Source organism: Idiotropiscis lumnitzeri, chromosome 1, assembly GCF_059441095.1.
Source record: "Idiotropiscis lumnitzeri isolate Australia: NSW breed Sydney's pygmy pipehorse chromosome 1, RoL_Ilum_1.0, whole genome shotgun sequence".
NCBI classification, from domain to species: domain Eukaryota; kingdom Metazoa; phylum Chordata; class Actinopteri; order Syngnathiformes; family Syngnathidae; genus Idiotropiscis; species Idiotropiscis lumnitzeri.
In genome coordinates, this window is record NC_142391.1 from 40,096,767 (window position 1) to 40,118,535 (window position 21,769).

Sequence of the window (21,769 nt, forward strand, 5' to 3'; positions counted from 1 at the left end):
TAGCAATATTTACTAGCAATTTACCCACATTTTGAGTAAATGCTTCACTTCAGTCCTCGTCATTTTTGTTCAGGCACCATGCTGGGCGACACTGGGTCCTTGGTGTCTGTATTTTGAAACCATCTGGTCGCGGAGAAGGAGGTGGGCATGCATTTTTTTTTGTCGCTGTCATACACCCATTCTATATACTTTATTTTTACGTAGAACAAAACTGCACTCTAAAATGTAGGCTGTATTATGTGCACAGCATGTCGTATTTCATACCCCAGAGCTAACATTAGCACGACCGCCTCGCAATGCACTTAAAAATTCAACTTAGGTTTTCAGTCTTTTTGTAGTTGTCAGCTCTGAGAGGCAACTGTTAGCAACGTACCTATATCTATACAGATAGATAGATATCGGTATGTTCTTCTGACGTATGTCAGGTATTGTCCTTGTCTTGGTTTTCAAGTTTTGAACGTTGACGTTAATTGCTTTTTAAATCATGTAGTCGTCGTTAACTATTTTTTAAATCCTGTTGCCTGGAGTTGGGTAATGTTGGGAGACGTACAACCTACTTTTGGGGTACGTACAAATTAAGTTTGAGTATTCATCATGATTCAGAAACACCATGTACGATAAGGACGAGATGAGCACCGAAATGAAAAACGGCACTTAAGTATATGCAGATAGCAATAGATTTTCTGTTATGGTCCCCAAATATTTTGGGCGACGTTTTGTAATAATTTATATTAATGTAAAGAGTGTGTACTGTCCTCGCTGAAATGTAAAAAAAAATCCTACAGACAGGGAACGTAACATTCACACTCTTGAAACTGAGCATGCGCAGGATACGTTGTAAACAATGAGACGAGACTATCAGACCGTCCTCAGCTTTGTGTCTGTCCTCCACTTTATCTGTGTTAAACTAACGAGGACCACCCAAAGCTCGTCGTAAAATACAAAACATGTTGCTCTGTGAGTATGAGTGCTCATTTGTTACAAGATGTCATCAGATGCACTTTTGTTTTTTTATCGGCATCATCACCCCGAAGACGTATCGAATTTGTACGTTGCAGCCTTAACCCACCTCATATGACAGTTGGGTGTGACAGCATGCGATGAATAGGCTAATCAATCCGTATATTTAAACAAATATGTATATGTATATAATATTACGTATTGCACATCTAGATCGTCTCTGTTGAAATTGTAATCGTTTCTCGTGGGCAGGATTTCATCAGAGCCGATTCTACCATGCTAGCCATGCTCACTACCCGGCTGTCCAACCACATTGATATGATAGCAAACTTGCTAGCACAGGCTGAGCTAGCCTGCATATGTGGTTATTTTATTTATTAATTTATTTGTTTGTTTGTTTTTTGCGATAGGTTTTATATATCAGCAGGGTTACAAGTGTCTTAACATTTCAACCAGGGTGGTGATATTAAAGGGGAAGTTAACTCCCCAAAAATTATTTTCAAAAAAGTGTTCTATGCACCTCCACAACTTTAAACACGACATTTTAATGAATATTGCATTTGTGGAATATGAATTAAGCAGCAAAATTCACCTGTTTTTTTACCCACCTCAGGGGTGACCATGTTGTCACTTCTGTCGACTGAGAACGACATCACAATTGCTCAAGTAATGATCAATCACAGCTCACAAACACCTTATTAGTCAGAATGCTGTGTTTTGACTAGTCGGCCTGCATAGAACTTATTCTTGTAAGGAACGTTGCTGGGTTGACTTCCCCTTTAATGAAGAAAAAGCAGCTGATGAGCACTTTGCTCACAGTGTGACAGATGTGGAAGTGCACAGCTAGTTGGCAAGCCTTAACCATACTGAGTGTTGAAAAAGAAGGGATGGAGATTTTTGCTCTTACAATAAAAAAGATCAATATGCTTATGATAGAAATACAATTCAACAATTTGTGTCAATTGCTGTGGAACTGGCATGTTCGTCGATAAAATAACACTGACTAAAATTCTCAGGCGCTGTTGTCAAAGTTACTACCTAGCTTCGAATGAACTATAACTATGATTACACCTGCTTTGGAATTTATATCCACATGCATTGTCACTTGCAAGTATGAATTCCCTGCTGTCCACGTTGTTCAAGTGAAAGGTCCACTTGGGAAGTGTATATTCATTGTCTTTTTATGCTGCTGTCCATTGTTGTAATCCAATCATCAATCCTTTAAGAATTATTTCTCATTTCATAGCATGTGTTTGCGAGCTGGAGTTCTACCTCTCATCTGATTTTTCTGGATTGCTATTCGGTGATCATTTTGTGGAAAGTACACAGAGTCATCTGTGGTAGTTTATTCGTTGGATTTATAAAATATAAATAAAAATTGCTGTTATTTATAGATGCTCATCTTAGTTGAGTCATATTCTGATGTTTTCCAGGGAACTGAAAAATGGAGGCAGTTTTAACCAGGCTGAAGGGCCTAACTGCTGATGAACTGCGTGAGGAATTTGCCCGGGCAGACCTGAAGTGCGTCGCCATCACGGCCACCACCCGATCTATCTTTGAAAAGAAGTTGGCACGGATGCTTGTTGGATCGGAGCGTGATACCACTGAAACGGACAACGGTTCCTCGGCAAGGGATGCAGACAGCGTAGCTTCAACAGCTGACCATGACAAACCTTTACCGTGTGCCAACTCAACTGGTGCAGCAAGCAGCAGCCCAAATGAGGAACTGGACTTTGGCTACGGTGTGGGGCTCAACCCGCCAGAGGAAGAGGAGATTTCAAGTTCTCAATCAGCAATGAAAACGCCTTCCAAAGCAGCACAAGTCTCCCCGGCCTTTTATTATGGAGTATGTCCGCTGTGGGAGGACATTTTATCTCGAAATGGTAAGAAAGCATAGTTTTTTTGTTTATAGTCCCAACTTGTACCATATTAGCATCTAACTGTTTCACAATATCATCTTTGGCATGTATTTTTCACCTATGTCTTCTATGTCCACTCTTTCCAACTGGACACTTTCTTGTTGCACGATTAACAAATATATCCTTAATCTGTACTGTCCTATTTAAAGCTATTGACAATGCGTGTCTGTTTATTTACATTACCTACATTGTTGTTCTATTTCTGTTGTTCTCGATACAACTCAACACGTTTGGAACTTATTGCTATGTGTGTGTAAGCATTGATGTGGTCTCTCTTGAAGCATTCGAATTTGTGCTGCTAAACCTCTCCCATATCATGTCTGGGTGAATGTACATCTGCAACTAAAGCGCAATGATTTTTTTTTTTTCGATTTCTGTCGGAGCAAGCACTTTAAATTTGATTACACAGCAACATGGACAATAATGTGACATGTTCACAATAAACATGTATTTATGCTTATTATTGTTTGTCTATAGAAAGAGCACATGTGTATACAGATAAGAAGGATGCCCTTCAAGCTGTAAAGGGGATGAAGGGAGCACGTTTTAAAGCCTTTTGCAACCGTGAGGATGCTGAGAAGTTTGCCAAGGGGATGTGTGACTATTTCCCCTCTCCCAACAAATCTATGGCATGCGTGTCTCCTGTTAAACCAGGCCAAACCGCCAGTAAAGGTACAGTATGTAAAATTGTGTTTCGCTCAATGCTTTGGATTAGTACAAAGCAAACCAAAGTATAAAGTTGAACCTGGACTGCGGTACTGGCCTCTCACTCTGTTGTCTTTGTCAACACACTAGACATCATGGAAGTGGATACCATTAACAGGGAACGAGCCAACAGTTTTAAGAGCCCACGCAGCCAGGACTTGACGGCCAAGCTGAGAAAAGCAGTGGAGAAAGGTGATGAGGTGGCCTTCATTGACATTGTCTGGAGCAACCCACGCTATCTCATTGGCTCAGGGGATAACCCCACTATTGTGCAGGTGAACCTATGCAACTCTTTTCTACCTCATCTGTTTACCACCATGTTCTGGAATGTCTGTGAATTTTGGGATTCACATGAAATGAAGTAGCAGTCCAATTGGAATTGCCCCATGCTGTTATCATTGAAAAACATCAATGGTGCTTCATGTGCACATTTAGAAAATGAATGACTTGTGACTGAGAAAAGTGATGCGTGTGGACAGCATGTTGGCCTCACAGTCAGATGCTCAATAACTGAGAGTTGTTGTCTCTTTGCTCCCTGCAATTTGACTTGCAACCTGTGTAGGGTGTAGCCTTGCCTTTCTCCGCAAATCACCTGAGATTCTTAACAAGAAGGGAGTATGTGTGAGTGTGTGTAGTGACAGACATGTTACGTTTTTGATAGGTTGATCTCCCCTTAACATTCTTTTTATGCTGGTCTGTTTACTTGCTCCTTCATTCTGTTCTGACATTATGATGTGCGTTCAAGCTGTACTACAGTGTTCAGCTTTCCATTGGTCTAATGCTCTACCAACATTTTCATTAGCAATTCATACACCTATTCTACAAGATCTCTTCATTTGCTCCAAATATTTGATTGCTTCTTTGGGATACATTTCTGTACTGTTCTGACACATTTGTTTGATGAGAGCACCCGGCTCACAATCTCTGTTGTAGTTTATGCCAAATGTGTTTGGGTTGATGAGGTCAGAGCTCTCAAGTTCTTCCATACCTAAACACTTGGAACCATACGTCGTGGATCTTGCTTTGTGCATGAAAAGCCATTGCTAAACTCTTATAACAAGTTTAGAAGCAATAAGAGTGTGCAAAATGTCTTTGTAAAATGAAGGATAAATATTAAGTGGGAACTGGAAGGTCTTGCCCAAACATTAATTGATTAATCAATTACAAGGGGCATCCTGAGACTTTTGTTCTTGTTGCGTATTAAGTAGTTAAGTTCCCGTTTAATCTGGTTAGGTAAATGATGTAGGCAATTCACTGTTTAAAAGATATGTCCTTCTTCAGACTGTTTGATTGCAATGTGTGCTCAGGAGGGCTGCAGGTACAACGTAATGCACGTGGCAGCCAAGGAGAATCAAGCAGGCATCGCCCAACTCCTGCTGGATACTTTAGAAAACCCAGAGTTTATGCGCCTCATGTACCCCGATGACCAAGAAGACATGCTGCAGAAGCGCATTCGTTACATTGTCGATCTTTACCTCAACACTCCAGATAAGGCGGTAGGTTTTTTTCTCTTTTTTTTTTTTTTTAGCCCATTGGGGAAAAAAACAAAGACTCATCAGATCAAAGCATTTTCTGGTCAGTGTTGACACTGTGTTTTGCTCTTCACGTGTGTCAGGGTTTTGAAACACCACTCCACTTTGCCTGCAAATTTGGGTGTCCAGATGTGGTCAACGTGCTGTGCTCTCATCCTGACACAGATAAGAACTGCAAGAACAGTGACAACCACAAGCCTTGTGATGTATGTGTTCATTTCAATCATCTGAATCCCATGCTGGTTTTAGAAACAAGCCAACATGATAGGTAGACATACGCAGGGTTATTTAAAAGATCTGAAAAAACAATTTGAAAACAAGGTCTTAATTAGAATTAAAATGCCTTAAATCAATCTTTGAAAAGTCTAAAAAATGTGAGCATTCATACTAGGATTCTATGATTGTCAATAATTTCAAATTTCAAAATAAATGATCATTTTTATTAAATGAAATTACCAAATAACTCTCTGGTAATATCTCACAATAAAGTAACCATCAAAACAGTGATGTGATTTTAGGCGGGAATTCAAAATATTTATGTACTGCAGCAATTTTGGACAACATGGAACATTGGGAAATGAGTCTTAAATTTTATTTGAAATGGAACTAGAGCTGTGGGCAACTACAAAGGACTTTTGCAGACCTGGCCAAGTTGGGGCACTAGCGCATTAGAATGGAGTTATGGCACTATAAACAAGACTGGAGAACACATTTTTTGTTGAGTTAGATCTGACAGCTGTCTTTAACTAATGTTTGGGTCCGGAATCCAAAGTTGATCTCAGTTTTTCTCTATCATGCCCAGTTTTTCATCTATGGGATACCTGGTTCTTAAAAAAAGTATGCAATAAATGCATTTGTATGTAAATAAAACCCTCAAATGGAATACAAGCTTTGAATCCAAAAAAATGCAAACAATTTACAACGGTATTCCCATGGTTACAAAGTTAAGAGAAAAGCCTAATCCTCTTACTTCCTACACACTACAACCTATAATAACTATGCAAAAAAAGTGTCCAGAAATGTTCCCACACTTATGAAAAAGTATAAGGATTCGTGTACATAAGTATTCACAGGCTACTATTCATTCGACTAAAAACACATCCTGTTTTTCACTAATCATCATTGAGATATTTATACATGGAGTTCATGGATACATTGGAGTTCAAAAGTGGATAAGATTTGAGTAGGCGCACACCTGTTTATATGAGGTCCCATCGTTGATAATGCCTGTCAGAGCACAAACCAACCATGAAGTCAAAAGGATTTTTCAGACGGGATGATTACAAGGCGCAAATCTAGGGAAGGCTACAGTTACATATCTGCTACTTTCAGGTTATAGGGTAAATTGACAGCCACAATTTTCAGTGACATCCTGGATGAAAACCTGGTCCAGAGCATTCTTGTCCTCAGAGTGAGATGAAGGTTCATCTTTCAGCATACCAATGACCCGAAACATCTGTCATATCAAAAACTGTGGCTTTGGGACAGCTCTGTAGATGTCCTTGAGTGGCCCATCCACATCCCAGACTTAAATCCAAACATCTCTGGGGAGGTCTGAAAATGGCTGTGCACGCTTGCTGACCTTCCAACCTGATAGAGCTTGAGAGTTACATGAAAGAGGAACAGGGGAAACTACCAATCTTGTTGCGTTATAATAAATTAAATGTCGGGCTGTATCGACTGCCAAAGATGCATAAAAAAAAAAAATTGTTGTGATTACTGGGTGTTGCGTAGATAATTTTGAGGAGAAAAAAATAATGTTCTGTTTTGGAATGAGGCTTTATCACAACAAAATGGAACAAGTACAGCACTGCAATTGCCTTCGAGAAATGCACTGAAGTTGATCACACTGAGTATATGTACTGTATTGAACTAAAGTAAATGAGTGTCATAGTGGAACACCCTCAGGTGTGAGTTTGTGAAGTTCTGACCTTATGGCCAGCCTTCCAAATCGTTTGGCCGCAATCCCTCGCTGCACATTGTTGACTAAATTTAGATGAGCATAAGCACATTCTTTCCCTTCCTAATTCAGCAGCAGATGTATCGTGACAGCTGTCTGTATTAACATTTGACTCTTTTCCACCTTTTCTTAGATTATTTGTACCAGAAAGAACACAAGCCAAGAAGTAAGACAGAAAATAAGTGACTTTTTGGAGGGTAAGAACAAACACATTTCCAACAATGTATTTAATATTGTAATGCCCATGCTAACATCTTTTTTCCAGAATCCTGGTTTAAAATGCGCTGTTTTAACATTTTTAAGTAGTAATTGCAATTTCAGTAGAGCAAGATTGATTAACACATTTACTGCCATTGACGGCTGGAGACGTCAAAGATCCATTTGTTTTTTTTTTTTTGCTTGGCCGGTAGTGAATGAGTTAAAGACTTAATCATGTCGTGTCAACAGCCTGTAAGTGTCAGAGTGGTAAAATGACATCATTGGAATCTTTTTTTTTTTTTTTTTTGTAATATGCACACATCCATCCATCCATTCTCATCCGCTAGTCCGAGGTCGGGTCACAGGGAAGATGTTTAAGCAGGGAAGCCCAGACTTCCCTTTCCCCAGCCACATCGGCCTGTTGGAAGACATGGTCAGTCCATCGTGTCCTGGGTTGTCCTTGGGGCCTTCCTGGAAGGCCAGAATCTCACCAGGGAGTCGCCCAGGTGTCATTCTGACAAAATGTCCGAACCACTTCATCTGTCTCTTCACAATGTGGAGGAGCCGTGACTTGACTACGGGCCTCTCCCGGATGACCGAGCTTCTCACCTTATGTCTAAGAGAGAACCCCGAACCCCTGCGGAGTAAATGCTTGGCATCTTCTTTCAGTCACGACCCACAGCTCATGACCATAGGTGAGGGTAGGAACTTAGATCAACCGGTAAATTGAGAGCTTCGCCTTCCGGCTCAGCTCCCTCTTCACCACAACGAACCGATTATAGAGTCCACGTCCCTGCAGACGCTTCACTGATCCACCCGTCGATCTCCCGCTCCATCCTCTCCTCAATCATGAACAAGACCCCAAGATACTTGAACTCTTCCACTTGGGGCCGGATCTCATCCCTAATGTGGAGAGGGCACTACACCCTTTTCTGACTGAGGACCATGGTCTCAGATTTGGAAGTGCTGATTTTCATCCCAGCCCGCACTCAGTTGCTAACCACTCCAGTGTGACTTGAAGTTTACAGCTTTTAAAAGACAATAATACTGCATCATCTGCAAAAAGCAGAGATGTAATTCTGAGACCACCAAACCGAACACCCTCAAAACCTCGGCTCCACCTAGAAGTTCTCTCCATAAAGGTTATGATAGAATCTGTGACCAAGCGCAGCCTTGGCGGAGTCCAACCCTCACTGGATATAAATCCGATTTACTGTCTGTTTCTGATCGGGTGCCGTTACACTCAGTCACGCTGCTCCCCGTCTCATCGTCATTGCCCACGCGAGCATTCAAGTCACCCAGAAAAAAAATGGAGTCCCTAGAAGGAGCACTCTCCACCACTCCTTCCAAGGACTCCAAAGAGGATGGATACTCTGAACTGCTGTTTGCTGCGAGACCCGTCCCCCTACCCAAAAGCGAAGGGAGGCTACCCTTTCGTCCACCGTAGTGAACCCAATGTACAGACGCTAAGTTCCGGAACATTAAGTATGCCCACACCTGCTCTTGCGCCTCTCATCATGGGTAAGTCGAGGGTGGAAAAGATCATCGCTTTCAAGAGCACTGTTTCCAGTACCCAAGCAGTGTGTGGAGGCAAGTCTGACTATATCTAGTCGGAACTTCTCTGCCTCGCATACCAGCTCAGGCTCTTTCCCTGCCGGAAAGGAGCCAGCCTCTGTCGCTGTGGATCGGATGGCCATGGTCCCCATCTTTGGCCACTGCCCAGCACTCTACGCAACCAACCCCTTTAGCACCTCCTCAAGTGGTGAGCCCATGGGAAGGGGGACCCATGATGTCCTTTGGGGCTGAGCCCCATGGGTGGAGGCCCGACCCGCAGACGCTCGCCTTCCAGCCCCACCTCCAGGCCTCGAGAGGGATGCCCAGGTTACCAGCATTCAGGCAAGGGAAAACACAGTCCAATTGTGTTATTCCTCATCAAGGCTCTCTGAGCCATCCTTGGTCTGGTCCCTGACCTTGGACCTGTTTCCCATAGGTGACCCTGCGTTTATGCGTTGTGCTCATGTTGAAGGGGCCATTCCAACCAGACCTTTTGAAAGAGACAGCATTTTGACAGTGTCTTTTTGTTAGGGAGGAAATATTGTCCCATCGCTTTTATTAAAGTTGCTGACCTCTCCTTAAAAATTCTTTCATTTTCTTTTTTAATCTAAATCTATTGAGTGCTGCTGCTACAATAATGCACAGTTAAAATAAAGTAAGCAATAGCAGAAAAATATTGTAAAATTATTTTTGAAGTGCGGTTTGTGCAGTACGGTATACAAAAATACTCTGTCATTTGTTCTCACAATTATAGAGACACGTCAAAAACCTGAATCATAACAGAACTAGATCTCTAAGGTAGATTCCTCTGTGACGCCATCTTTCTGCTTACTCACAGACCGCTGCTACATCCCCTTGCTCAGGCCAGCCGACAACACCTCTCAGCCCTTCATTGGTACTCCGTGGTCGCCTGAAGCATCAGAAAGTCTCTCACTGATCCAACGACACGCCAAAAAACCGCTGGATCCACTGATGACTGTCACAGCCTTTGCTGGTCCACTGAGTCCCTCTAAAGTCAGAGCTTCATTCACTTCTTATCTGTGTTCACCTAATTTGTTTTGGCAAAAAGATCTAATGTTGCGTCATAGGTAATATCTGAGCCATTGTTATGTTAGTAAACTATACAGTACTCGCCCACTTTAGGCGGTGGATTTTCGCCGTTCCTGGAAGACGCCGCCGAGGAATCGAGCAGAGCATTTCCACAACATTCTGAAGTCGGATCCTGACCGTGGTGCAGAGCGGGTTGGCAGGCAAGGCAGCCGTGTTTATAAACCTGTAAACTTGTGGGATTGCATTTGCAAAGTAGTTGTTGTCTTTTCATACATTGAAGTTGTATTCATTCAATCCATATTTGATCGTTTATTTTTACCTTTATATTGAAATTCTCAAATGCCCCAAAATTGCTGAGCTCAATATTTATATCATTCAACTATTGTGAATGGGTTGCTATTTGAATATTTGGTCCAGTAGGTCTGGAATAGAATGAAAACAAATCTTCCCCTTGGCATGCTTGTGTACTTTGCCATACTTACAAAGAACTCTATATTTGTCGTAACAGTCTCAGTGATTAATATTCCTGCGTATTCTTTCTACAGAGATTTGGCTCACGAGATGGGACATCCTTGGGCGGAATACTGGGACTTCCTTGACAGTTTTGTGGATCTGTCATCAACCAAGGGACTCCACAAGCTGGAAGAGTACCTCAGTAAGAGGGATTTCTTTCCACGAACTTGTGAAGAGGGGGAGAATGAGACCAGCAACAGATTCAAAACTCCTTCCCCAGGTACATTTATGTACTATCCATCCAGCCATTATCTGTACCACTTCTCCTCACAAGGGTCGCAGGGGGTGCTGGAGCCAATCCCAGCTTTCATCGGGCAGTTGGCGGGGGACACCCTGAACTGGTTGCCGGCCAAATGCAGGGCACACATAGACAACCAACCATCCGCGCTCACACTCATACCTAGCAGCAATTTAGAGTGTTCAATCGGCCTGCCATGCATGTTTTTGGAATGTGGGACGGAAGCGGAGTACCCGAAGGAAACCCAAGCAGGCACGGGGAGAACATGCAAACTCCACACAGAAAGGCCAGAGCCGGTATCGAACCCACGACCTTTGCACTGTGAGGTCATCGTGCTGTGCTTTGCTCACTGGCATAATCAACATTTCAGAAATTAAGTTTTGCCTTTCTAGCAATGTGTCTGTGGTTTGTGGTCTTTGAATATTTCTGCCAACAAAATTGAAAGCATTTCATGTCCCGATAAATGAATTGGATCTGTTTATTTGCGATTGTCTTTCTTTGATGTTTTATGATGCTTTTTGGCCCAATTCGGGCAGGGGATATGAACAAATCAACATATTTTTACTTCTATTTACTCCTTCAAAAGTTGTTAAAATTAAGATAATTAAAAGTCTAGATAGCAAGTGCTTAACTTTGGCATGTTGTCTTCAAATAATCATACCTGGTTACAGGCAAGCCTAAAAGGTTCTGCAACTCCATCTCTGTTGGTGCCTTCTTGGATGAGGGTGAGGACATCAGCCTTGAGGAGATAAAGAATCGGCAGAATGCAGCACTTACCTGCATCACCTCCTCGGCTGCATCTATGGATAACCTGAAGGGTGCAGTGGGAGGTCACGACTTCCACATCATGCCAATGGGATTAAAGTATCGCGGGGGAGACTTGATTGAGACCGCAGCCGAGCAGGACCTCCTTTCACCCGACGTCTGCAAAAATGGGGTGTGCTCCTCTTCAAGAGATGCGATTTCCAATGGCGATAATGTATCTCCTCGGAGCGCTCCAGCCGCTTCCAGCTTGCTCTCACCAGTCTCCAACCTCTCAGTGGAGTTTGGGCGCATGTCGCTTCAAGAACCACCAAACAGCCCCGACGGATGCCGGGAGAGAAGGAGCAGTGGCGGGAACCGACTCAGAGAGACCCTCGATTCCTACGGCTCCGCCATTAGCACAGACCTGAGCTGTGGGCTGAAGCGGCTGTCGATTGGCCACAGCGCCCAGAGCAACGAGTTCTTGAAGGGAGGGGACGCAGAGGATAGGTGCGGCAGCGGCAGCTCCGAAGAGTTCTTTGAGGCTGACGAGGACAGCCTGGAACTGCTGAGCAGGACAAGGGGGATGCGCAACTTGTGTGCTAGGTCCAAATCGTGGGATCATGGTGGGAGAGACCTGAGCAGCTCGGGGTCATCAGCATCCTATAAGTCTTTGGATAATTCCCATGAGTTCCTTCCTAAGACCCCACCTCACAGTAGAAGAGGACTCTTTATCGATGGGTGAGTTTCACGGTTGTAATAGTTTGGGAGTCTTCATTGTAGTCCATTCTGATTTTGTTTGGATTTTTGTTTTTTAAACTCTTGTTTTGTTTTTAGAGCAAGTTTGTTTTTATTTTTTCAAAAGAGCTTCGATTTTTTTACTTTAGTCTTTATTAGTTTTAGTACTTTCTTTTTAATATATGGTGTATTTCTCACTTTTTTCCATTTTCTGCACACTTTCCTGACTTTCAACAGCATCTACATCCATTTTTAAGTTGCAAACACCAAGATTTTATTTCCACTATAATATGAACTGATTGTGGCCAGATTTTATCAAGCCATCTCGTGGAAAAGTGCGTGAAGTTTACTCGCGATATAAATAAAGTTGTATTGTTGCGATTATTTCTTGGAAGTTCAATTTTGGCTCTCAACACCAAGAAAAAAATTGACAGAGCGATTGCTTGTGACTTGGAATATTTGGGGGATTCATAAATAATGGTATTACTGTATTCCCCTTTCCTGTTAACATCCGGATGTCTTCTTTGCTGATCATTGAGGTGTCTCAGGCACAGATATGAGGTCAGACATATTGTTTGATGTTTTCACAGAGATTCACCTTCCAAGTTGGATCGAGATGTGTTGTCAGCAATAGGGGATATAGAGGTAGATCTCCAAAAATATCCCAGCGTTCACAAGTGGATGAGCACGATTAGGTCCTACTCTTCCACAGACATGAAAAGGTTTGTATGTGTGCTTAATACTGTTTTGAATAATACAACTGGTTTAGCTAACTGTCAGGTTTTTGTTCTATTTAGCTAATGATAGTTCACAATACACTGAATTATTATGTAATCTCTGGTCACATTTCTCTAATGAGAGCCAATATAAGATACGACTGAACAGCCTCAACATGAGATACAAATGCAAGAAAATAGTCTAAATTCAAATTGTTTTTATACACAGAATCAACTGTTTTTTCTTTTAATTCACATTTTGTATAACAGTACACTATTTTCTTTTCTAGAAGCAAAGGTAAAAATCTCCACCGCTTTATAAAATAATTTGTATTGAAGCACTGCTGTGCTATCCATTGGGAGGTTTGTTTAAAAACATTCAAATTATTCTCTAACAGTTGATGACTTGAACATTATGCTGAGTGGCATTTGCATAGACTACAAGAATAAGAAAAAAACACTTGCAGAATAATTTGGAACGCGGTGCAGTTAATAGACAATATTACTCAACAAGCCTTCATAAAAATAATGAAAATAAAATAACAAATATACTGTATGGTAATGTACTTTGACTGTGTCCAGTTGGCCCAGCCCTGCAGTGGTAAAATCGCGACTCAGGATGCAGCATCAGACTCCCGGCTCGCCATCCAGCGTCCTCATGTCTCCCTCGGGTCGCTTCAGTCCGGCCCGCCAGGCCGCCTCACCGGATTTCAGCCCCAGCCGCTATAGCCCCGCCAACGTGAGCTACATCCAACACATTCGCCTCAAGCGCTTGAACGAGTCGTCGATTTAAAGGATCGACTCCCCCGCCATGTCATCCTCAGCCTCTCCAAACAAACATAAATTAAAGACTGGAATAGCATAGAAGAGTTCTATTATTGAACTACAGCACATACAATATTTAAAAAAAAAATGGAAAAAGAAACCTCAGTGATGTGTGTACTTTATCAGTGCAGACCGTGTAACTTGACGGTGATGTTGTCTGTGGAAAGTGTGGAGCACCTATAACATAGCCCAAGTCAATGTTTTTGGATATTGTGAATACAAGCCACATGCCCCGAAGTCTGTCCCCAAAAAAACATTTTAATTGTGGGATTGTCAGCACTAAACATGTTCTTAAATGAAAAAAAAAAATATTTTTTTGTATGTTGGTCAGTAGCACAAAAGTGTTTTTTTATTGTCCAAGATGTTAAATCAACTGCCATTTCCTGCATTTTCCTCAGTTCAGTACTTGCCTTAATTTTCTGAAGTGATGGACTCGTTCTGTCAATTTGGACACATGCGTAATCTAGCTCACATTTGGGCAACCTTACTGGCTGTAACATTACAGCAAACACTGAATGAATCTTCCATGCTTTTATTTTTCTCAATAAATGGATTTGTTTTGATCATTTCTCCGTGGATCCAGGACGTCTTGAATTTTCCTTTTGGCAACCTTTCTGGATTATTCTCATGGTAAAGTTTCAAGTTGCATCCATTGTGGGAGGCGAACATGCGCACACACCGGAGTGTTATATTGCAATTATAGAGCAGAAGAAAACTTGGAGACAAGTTGAGAGCTGGTCAGTATCGCTTTTTATTTTTTATTTTTGAAGAGGAATCGCTGGCTGACACGAAAGCATTGCAGAGTTTCCCATTCAATTTAAATAATGGAGGAATGTGTACAAACATTAAGTGGGTGATACTTTCTTTGCCGTAAGAGGAAAAAAAGGCCAATGTTTTGATAAATAAAAAAAACAATTTCCACTTACACTTGATTTGTTCTGAATGTAATTTTTGGTGAATTCAACCTTTCTCAGAGAGCACAAACAACTTTTCTGAGGAGATTGTCGTCACGCTTGTGCTCTCAGGATACAAGAGGAAATATTTTTGCTCTTTGAATGTTTCTGAATGTGTAGAGCTTTGCAAACGTCCGCCTAAAAACTTAAACCATGCTTCTTGTGCTTTTTGCATTAACTCTTGATCAATTCTCTTCCTGTATGTCAAGGACGTGTTTGTTTTCAACTGGTCAATAAAACATCACTCCTACTTTACTTCGGTCTATGAAACTTTCAATATGTCAACTGGTGTCATCCTTTGCTGCAGACTGCAGCACACCAACATTATATGTCCTGAAGTTTTCAGTTGTTTGACTTAGGGGGGTGTTTTGCTGTTTCGATGTGCGCTTGAGTTGGGGGAGTTTTAACAGTTAAACATTATCCATTCATTTATTTTCTCTAGCGTTTATCTTTATTAGGGATGCGGGAGAGCTGGAGCCCGGCTGACTAGGCGAAAGGTAACATCCTCGACCGTTCAAAATGTGATCTCATCTTCATTAAGTCACAACATTTGCCAAACTCAATTATGTTGTCTTTTTTATTGCACACATTGTAGGGTTGAAAAAGTATAATAAAATCTCCTCCCATTCACTTCAGTGTGTTCCGATTTATTTCCAGTTGAACACATCTACTATTCTGTACATGTGGAAAAAAAGAATTACAAAAGTACCTCCCTATAGCCTTGATTTCCATTAGTAGTCGATAGTATGACAGGTTCACCTCTTCAGTCTTTCGCTAAGCCTAAACGAGCACTTGAATTAAGAAACCAACGGTCTCAGTGAGAGGTTTAGTGCCACTGCTGAGTGTGTGCGGCTAGTTGTTGGTGGCCTGGGAGGGTTTGCTCCAAAATGGGTTCCGGCACATGGTGCCACTCAACAAGGAATTGGAAACGGGTTCTACTTAAGTGCTTTTTTCCATTATCTTTATTGGAAAGGAAAGAAAAAAAGGGCGCAGCAATGCATCAGCTCACTACAGTACAGCCAGAGCCCAGGCGACTGAGGTGCACTTTGGCTGCTCGTGTGATATGCTGACACCACAAACGCACACAGCTCAAACTTTAGTGTACAACGTATGAGGTTCCGTTTGAATTTGAATGTAATGTTGTGCCACATTTACATTGAAACATTTTAAATTAGATAGTGTCTTTTTTTTTAAACACCAAGAGAGTTGTACTGTTAACTATTGTTAGCTCTGCTTACAGTTACAATAAAACTACCTGATTCGATTCCAATGCAGACAGCGACACAAACAATGTTTTGGTTTGGAACTGTTCTCGTTTATAAAAAACAATGAATTACATTCTGGTAGCGTTCATACCACCCACCAGTGCCTCAATCACATACGGCGGTAGTTAAAACAACAAACACTTGAACGTCAGAAGAAAGACACTTAAGGAGAAAACAGAGCTTTGACACTGCAACGCCGATCATCCCGTCTCCAGTTCCGCAAGTGCACCGTGTTGGCCAATCAGGTTCGTGTTAGTTTGTCCGGGGGCATGAATCCTGCATCTCCTAGAGTTCGGAGGGCCACCCGACCGCTGGGGCGAATGGTGAGCCATGTGATGCTGCCGTTGTTCAATCCCATGCGCAACCACCCCTCAGCTGGAAATTGCAGGGCCCTGAGAACAGAGGATGACATTATTACAAACAAATAGTAACAGCTCAGCAAGATGCACAGCCACACTGAACGAGCTCAGTACAAGACACAAACCTGCAGACAAAGTAGCGGATGACATTGGCATGACACACAATGATCTCGTAGCTGTCCTCCTTCTGCTTTGGATCTGCCCGGTGGATGTAGCGGCGGAAGGCTGCCTCGATACGCGCGCCGTCTTCGTGGTACTGCTGGAGGACGGCAGAGAGGTTGAAAGCCACTGTGACGTCAGCATGGCGAGAATGTTCATTATTCAAGCCCCTTGGGTGTTGCACGGTCAGTCAGGGTAAATGATAGTCAAGTGCGCAGAGTTTTTGTTTTAAATGGAGCTCAACGGGGATTCTTAACAGATACTTAATAGTTCAATAGATTAAGTCATTTTATTCAAATTGGATTTTTCCTCTGTTGGACATAGACATGATTTTTTTTTTTTTTTGATGGAGTGACAATTGCCAAACTTGCGGACTGGTTAAATTTACTGACCTAAGCGATGACCGAAGCACAGTTAAAATAGATGACACACTGACTGACTGCCTGATGATCACAGTTTGGTTCGGCTTTAAATAATAACGGACTAACTATGACAGACGGGTGCCCAGGCCGCAGATCAACAATGGACCAGCAAATTTAGTGACACGCCCACCTCTGACTCTACCCATAACAGCAACAATGTTACATTTATGGTCATTCTCTATAATTTATTGATTTTATAGTACCGTGTTAACATGTTCTGAAAATTATAAAAATTATTAGGAATGTTCAAACGTCACTAACAAACATACTGCCTGTGCAGATAAGTGTTTTATCAGAGCAACAGCCTGTAGCCTGAACAGCAAAAATTTTGCCAGAAAATTAGCACAGCTTCCAAATCAGCCAGTTCAACCGAATTCTAAAATAAAAAGGCCTACGAAACGTAGACATAGAGGCATTAAACATGCCCATTTTGGAACTGTATTCTCCCTGAGGTTCACTCCTGCTACAATGTCGGTCTACTGATGCTATGGCCTACTTTGACTTGGAGCCTTTACAAGCACTTGACATGACGTGCACAGAAACATGGGCAGCACAACGCTAACAAAGACTGAGGAGGGGGGTGGCGCCTCTCACCACAGCATCAGGCTTCCAGTGAGTGACGGGTGGAACCGGCTCGATGGGCGCACCCTCTTGGAGCAAGTCACAGCTCATCAGCTCCACGTCTAAGCAACGGAGACACCAGACGGACGAGAAGAAAAGACATTCTGTTTGCCAAATCACCATCTTTAAGGCATTCAAGATGATTATGTGTGGAAAGCTGCCTGGCACGTCTGCACTACCTGGAAGGTGTTTGCTGATGATGTGTGCCGTCTCTGTGGCTCGGGCCATGCTGGAATGGATCAGAACATCGTACTTCAATCCCAAAGTTGACAGGCGATGACCTGTCAACTCTGCCTGCTCTCGACCTGAGGATACACACAACCTCATGTAATCTTGGCGGTAATTTCACAGTAGCTGACTTGAGGGATTAAACTAGGGAGAACTATTTGTTCAGCACGTTGGGCCAAAAAGCATCTTGTAAAGGATTTTCTATTAAAAAAAACAAAAAAAGCAAACCATGGCTCAGAAATCGGTATTTTGGATGCCTTAGAACAGAGATTCTGAACTTGTGGGTCGGGACCCAAAAGTAGGTCGCGGTCCCAATTTGTGTGGTTGGCAGACAGCTCGTAAAAATGACATGCAGGTGTGAAACTAACTATTATTCAGAATCAGGATGGAAATCTTAGTTCTGGCTTTCTTCCATGGACTTTGCATGTTCTCCTAAAACATACTTTTTATGTTCATTACAGAATCTAAAATGTGCATAGATGTGAAACAAAGAGTTGTCTATATGGGCCTTGCAAATAGCTAGCAACCACTCCTACGTATGCTGCCTCTCGCTCAAAATCATCTGGGAGAGGCACCAGCTCACTTGCAAACCTAACGAGGGCAAGCACTATAGAAAATTGGCAATGAATGGATTGTCTAGCGAGCCAATCAGTCACGGGCCCTACGAATCATCGCTTGTTATCCCGTTGCCACCCAGCACGCGGTATCAATGCCTTTCAATCGCAAATGACATGAAGCCTACCCAAAGGAGTGAGGATGCGCTCTTTGTCGGTGATCCCGCTGAGGTTGTACTGCGAATGCCGGATGAGGAGGATGTTGCGTGTGGCTTTCGGTTTGCCGTTGTTCTGCTCTGAGCTGAGATCTTCGGTTGCACTCTCCTTCTTCTTGCCATTGGACAGCATTGAAGGTTCTCTCCTGCAAAGCAGCAGTCACCTTGGATCACTCGAGGCTTTGTTCCATCGCGTTTACTTAAACCAATGACTTCACACTCATCACACTGACGCACCCTTTTGCTGTTGTTGCTAAGTCACAACCAAATTTTAAAGAAATAAAGATCAAACATTGTGTTATTCAAATTAGTCCTTTGAAAAAATATATATTCATGTTTTTTTTTTTACATAATTACACAGGCTAACATGTTTAAAATGCCTTTCATATATTTTCAAGGTGACATTTGACGCCAAAAATGTCTAGGAATTAAAAGTTCAAATTTTAAGGTATATATATATTTTAAAAAGACAGAAAGGTTCTAGTTGGGGGTACACAAGCCAAAAAACATTGGGAACCACTGCTATTGTCTGATGTGCACGCTCTGTCACTTCTGGAAGGAATCCTCAGGGATCTTCCGCAGTTCCTTCATCTTGACCGTGTTAATATTGTCCATTTATTCAAAATGGGTCTGAGCCCGTGAGTAAGGAATAGGGCTCACACAAACAAATCTTTTTGTAATTAAATATCCTACAGATTATTCAATTGAATACTCTGGAAACTGCCAGGTGCTCGGGGCATTGTTAAGTAGTCAAGGTGCTGTACTGCCAAAATTCAATTTTTTTCGCACACTCAACAAAGCAAACGCAAGAGGATCTTTTGTAGACGTGTTGGTTGGTCGTCTGGTTCACAGTAAAGTTTGGAAATTTATTTCCCGCAGTCAATAGTCCTGGAACTTTTCTTACGCATCTTATATATTCATAGAAGACCACAAAATAGCCAACTCGGCCCAAGTCATGAATCATACAAAGACACGATCTTACTTGTCCCAGTTGACGTCCCACGCGTGCCCGGTGGGGACTGGCGTGATGCTCGCCGCTGACCACGCCGGCTGCGCGGCTTGAAGCACGGACAGTTTGGACCAGCGACCGCCTCCCTCGGTTCTTCGCTCCCCGAAATAGCCACGCGAGTCGGCAGCAGCAGCCACCAGTCCCAGAGCGGCAGATCCTCCAGCGAAAGCACAAATCAGTTTGAGAGTTTTCCTGTAAGACATCCTTATCAGCCCAACGAGCTTGCTATCAATTGCTAGCAAATTAGCTAAACTGAACTAGCGTTTCGTTAACGACGCAACGTTCCGTTACGACAAAGGACGATTTTCTAGTCAAATTACGTTAGCAGTTAATATTAGCTGGGGCGAAGGGACATCCAACACGTCCACATTACCCAGGCGACAGCCGTGCCACAGAAACTAAAAATACAGCAGGCACACAAGATAAAAAAGCTAATCTTTAGCAGGTTGCCTTTAAGCAGTACGGCAAACGATTTGGGTCAAAATTGACAAATTACGCGTAACGATTGAACGTACAGTGGTGATTGCAGACTGTTGGCGCTAAAACACGGTTATGTTATAATTAGTACTGTCAAGTGATTACAATTTTTAACTAATTAATCAAAAAAAATGCCAGGATTAATTGCGATTAGAGCGATTATTCAAATTTTAACTACTATTTTTAATGAAGCTTCTAACAGATATTCACTTGAATAATATCTTGGAATTAATGAAAAATCAACAAAGATGAAGTATATTTAATTCAAAGACTGTTATTATAACTTTCTTTGATTCTTGAATTTGATCTAAACTGAGACACCAACACTCCACCAGTGTTGGTTTGCCAGGCCCAGTGTTAACTTGAGCAGGGTGTTTTGTTCTGAGATGGTGTGCTAAAGATGTCCAGCTAATATGGTACAATATTTGCAGTATCTGAGTTATTTTTTAAGAAAATCAAACTGAGCTAACAGGGTTAAAATATTTAATTGAATTACAAAAAAATCACTCTTCTGAGTTAACACTTTCATTTTGACAGGCCTAGTTTTAATATACTTCAGAGGGCCGCAATGACAGTGAACCCAAATAAATTTATGTTCACCTTACTTATATCACATATACACATTAATGGACAACTAGTTTCAAAATCATAAGCCAATAAATACTGGTCATGTTGGTTCAACCATTTTTCAGTTTATTTTAAAGTAGAGTTTGGGAACAAAAACTGCTCGCAATATTTCATATCTGATTGTTGCTAAAAGTGTGCTCGTCCATTGCTACTGGACAAAGTGGAGCCTCAGAGGGGATTGAGCATTTTCTGTTGCCAGTCCTTCAGTCTGGAATGACCTTCCATTAAAATTAAAATTTCCCCGTTGTGGGACTAATAAAGGCCATCTTTATCTTTAAAAATAGTTCCCGAAATGTCCCAAATAACTAAAAAAGATTGAAAATGCAATGGAGTTTAAATTATTTTTTATACTTTGTGGAATGTGGAATAATGACAGTTAAACGGGAATACTATCATCCAAATTGTGGCATTTTCAGGGAAAGTATGAATTTTCGTTGGAGCAACAACTAATAAAACGGCCGCTTGATGGCGCTCTTAACTAAACCATTTATATAGCGGCTGGAAGGGATTATTCTGCTTTCAAATGGAAACTAGCGAACGTCTGAGAATGATTTCGATTTAGGAATACACAGACTAAAACCAGCACTAAAAATCCAACAAAAAATGGACGAACTAGACGAAACAGGGGGGAAACGTCGTTATATTCCGGTAGTTCTCAATATTTAAAATGAGAAAATAAACCAACTGATCTGTTCGTTGCAGAAGGAGAATTGAGTTTGTAATAGCTGTTAGCATAAAACTTGGAAGTCCTTCTCTGTTTCTCTCCTGGAATGCAGGCTGTAGCGCCGCCTGGTTCACGATTGAGGACACTTTGGTGTAGGCTCCACCTTTTCTAGCGGCCAGTGACCTCACCAGTGGGCTGGATTGGAAGGGTGGGATTTCCAGGTTTTCAGTCACTGAGCTGTTCCTGTCTGCCAAAGACTGGACTCATTGTACCTATAATTGCATCAGAAAGGCGACACTGGATGTTTTTTTCTCTCTACATGCTATTGCACCCGGGATAAACCATTAAGGAATGTGGAAATTACAGAATGCCCACCAGCGCTGGAAAGAGATTTAAACCCACCAAATACATCCCGGTGTCCACAGCTGCCACTCTCCTTGTGGGATCGACTACTTTATTTTTCGTGTTCACGTAAGTAGCACGTCGCCTTTTCCCTCTCGTGTATGGATGTGTCTGTTGAGGTTTGCACGCGTGGATTTCAATCACTATGGCGGAAATAATTCAATG

The 21,769-nt window shown here is 42.0% G+C and overlaps 3 protein-coding genes across 6 annotated transcripts in view; 2 read left to right on the forward strand and 1 right to left on the reverse strand.

Moving 5' to 3' along the window:
- The first annotated feature begins 57 nt into the window (after nt 1-57).
- On the forward strand, nt 58-14,857 carry ankle2 (ankyrin repeat and LEM domain containing 2). 3 transcript variants are annotated; one of them, XM_088300742.1, is made up of 13 exons: nt 58-141; nt 2,394-2,843; nt 3,357-3,551; nt 3,675-3,859; nt 4,892-5,080; nt 5,200-5,322; nt 7,210-7,273; nt 9,667-9,842; nt 9,972-10,078; nt 10,424-10,611; nt 11,301-12,111; nt 12,699-12,830; nt 13,407-14,857. In XM_088300742.1, exons 2-13 carry the CDS (start codon nt 2,405-2,407, stop codon nt 13,615-13,617), a joined length of 2,820 nt encoding a protein of 939 aa, XP_088156868.1. In that variant the 5' UTR covers nt 58-141; nt 2,394-2,404; the 3' UTR covers nt 13,618-14,857. The 3 variants fall into 3 exon arrangements, with proteins under 3 accessions (XP_088156868.1, XP_088156878.1, XP_088156859.1); XM_088300752.1 differs by lacking the exon at nt 58-141 and adding an exon at nt 165-564; XM_088300733.1 differs by lacking the exon at nt 58-141 and adding an exon at nt 812-957.
- Nucleotides 14,858-15,546: 689 nt separating this feature from the next.
- pgam5 (PGAM family member 5, serine/threonine protein phosphatase, mitochondrial) lies at nt 15,547-19,923 on the reverse strand. Of its 2 annotated transcripts, none has more exons than XM_088300773.1 (6): nt 19,408-19,923; nt 18,399-18,571; nt 17,608-17,733; nt 17,402-17,490; nt 16,352-16,482; nt 15,547-16,259 (listed from the first exon to the last, which is right to left on the reverse strand). In XM_088300773.1, exons 1-6 carry the CDS (start codon nt 19,635-19,637, stop codon nt 16,109-16,111), a joined length of 900 nt encoding a protein of 299 aa, XP_088156899.1. In that variant the 5' UTR covers nt 19,638-19,923; the 3' UTR covers nt 15,547-16,108. The 2 variants fall into 2 exon arrangements, with proteins under 2 accessions (XP_088156899.1, XP_088156891.1); XM_088300765.1 differs by having other exon boundaries at nt 16,352-16,485; nt 19,408-19,922.
- A 1,532-nt stretch (nt 19,924-21,455) lies between these two features.
- Nucleotides 21,456-21,769, forward strand: part of zdhhc8b (zDHHC palmitoyltransferase 8b) — a 54,569-nt gene continuing 54,255 nt past the window's right edge. Inside the window, exon 1 of the mRNA XM_088300807.1 lies at nt 21,456-21,673. Within this exon, the coding sequence (XP_088156933.1) occupies nt 21,570-21,673 (104 nt within the window). The 5' untranslated portion in view covers nt 21,456-21,569. The remainder of the gene's footprint in view (nt 21,674-21,769) is intronic.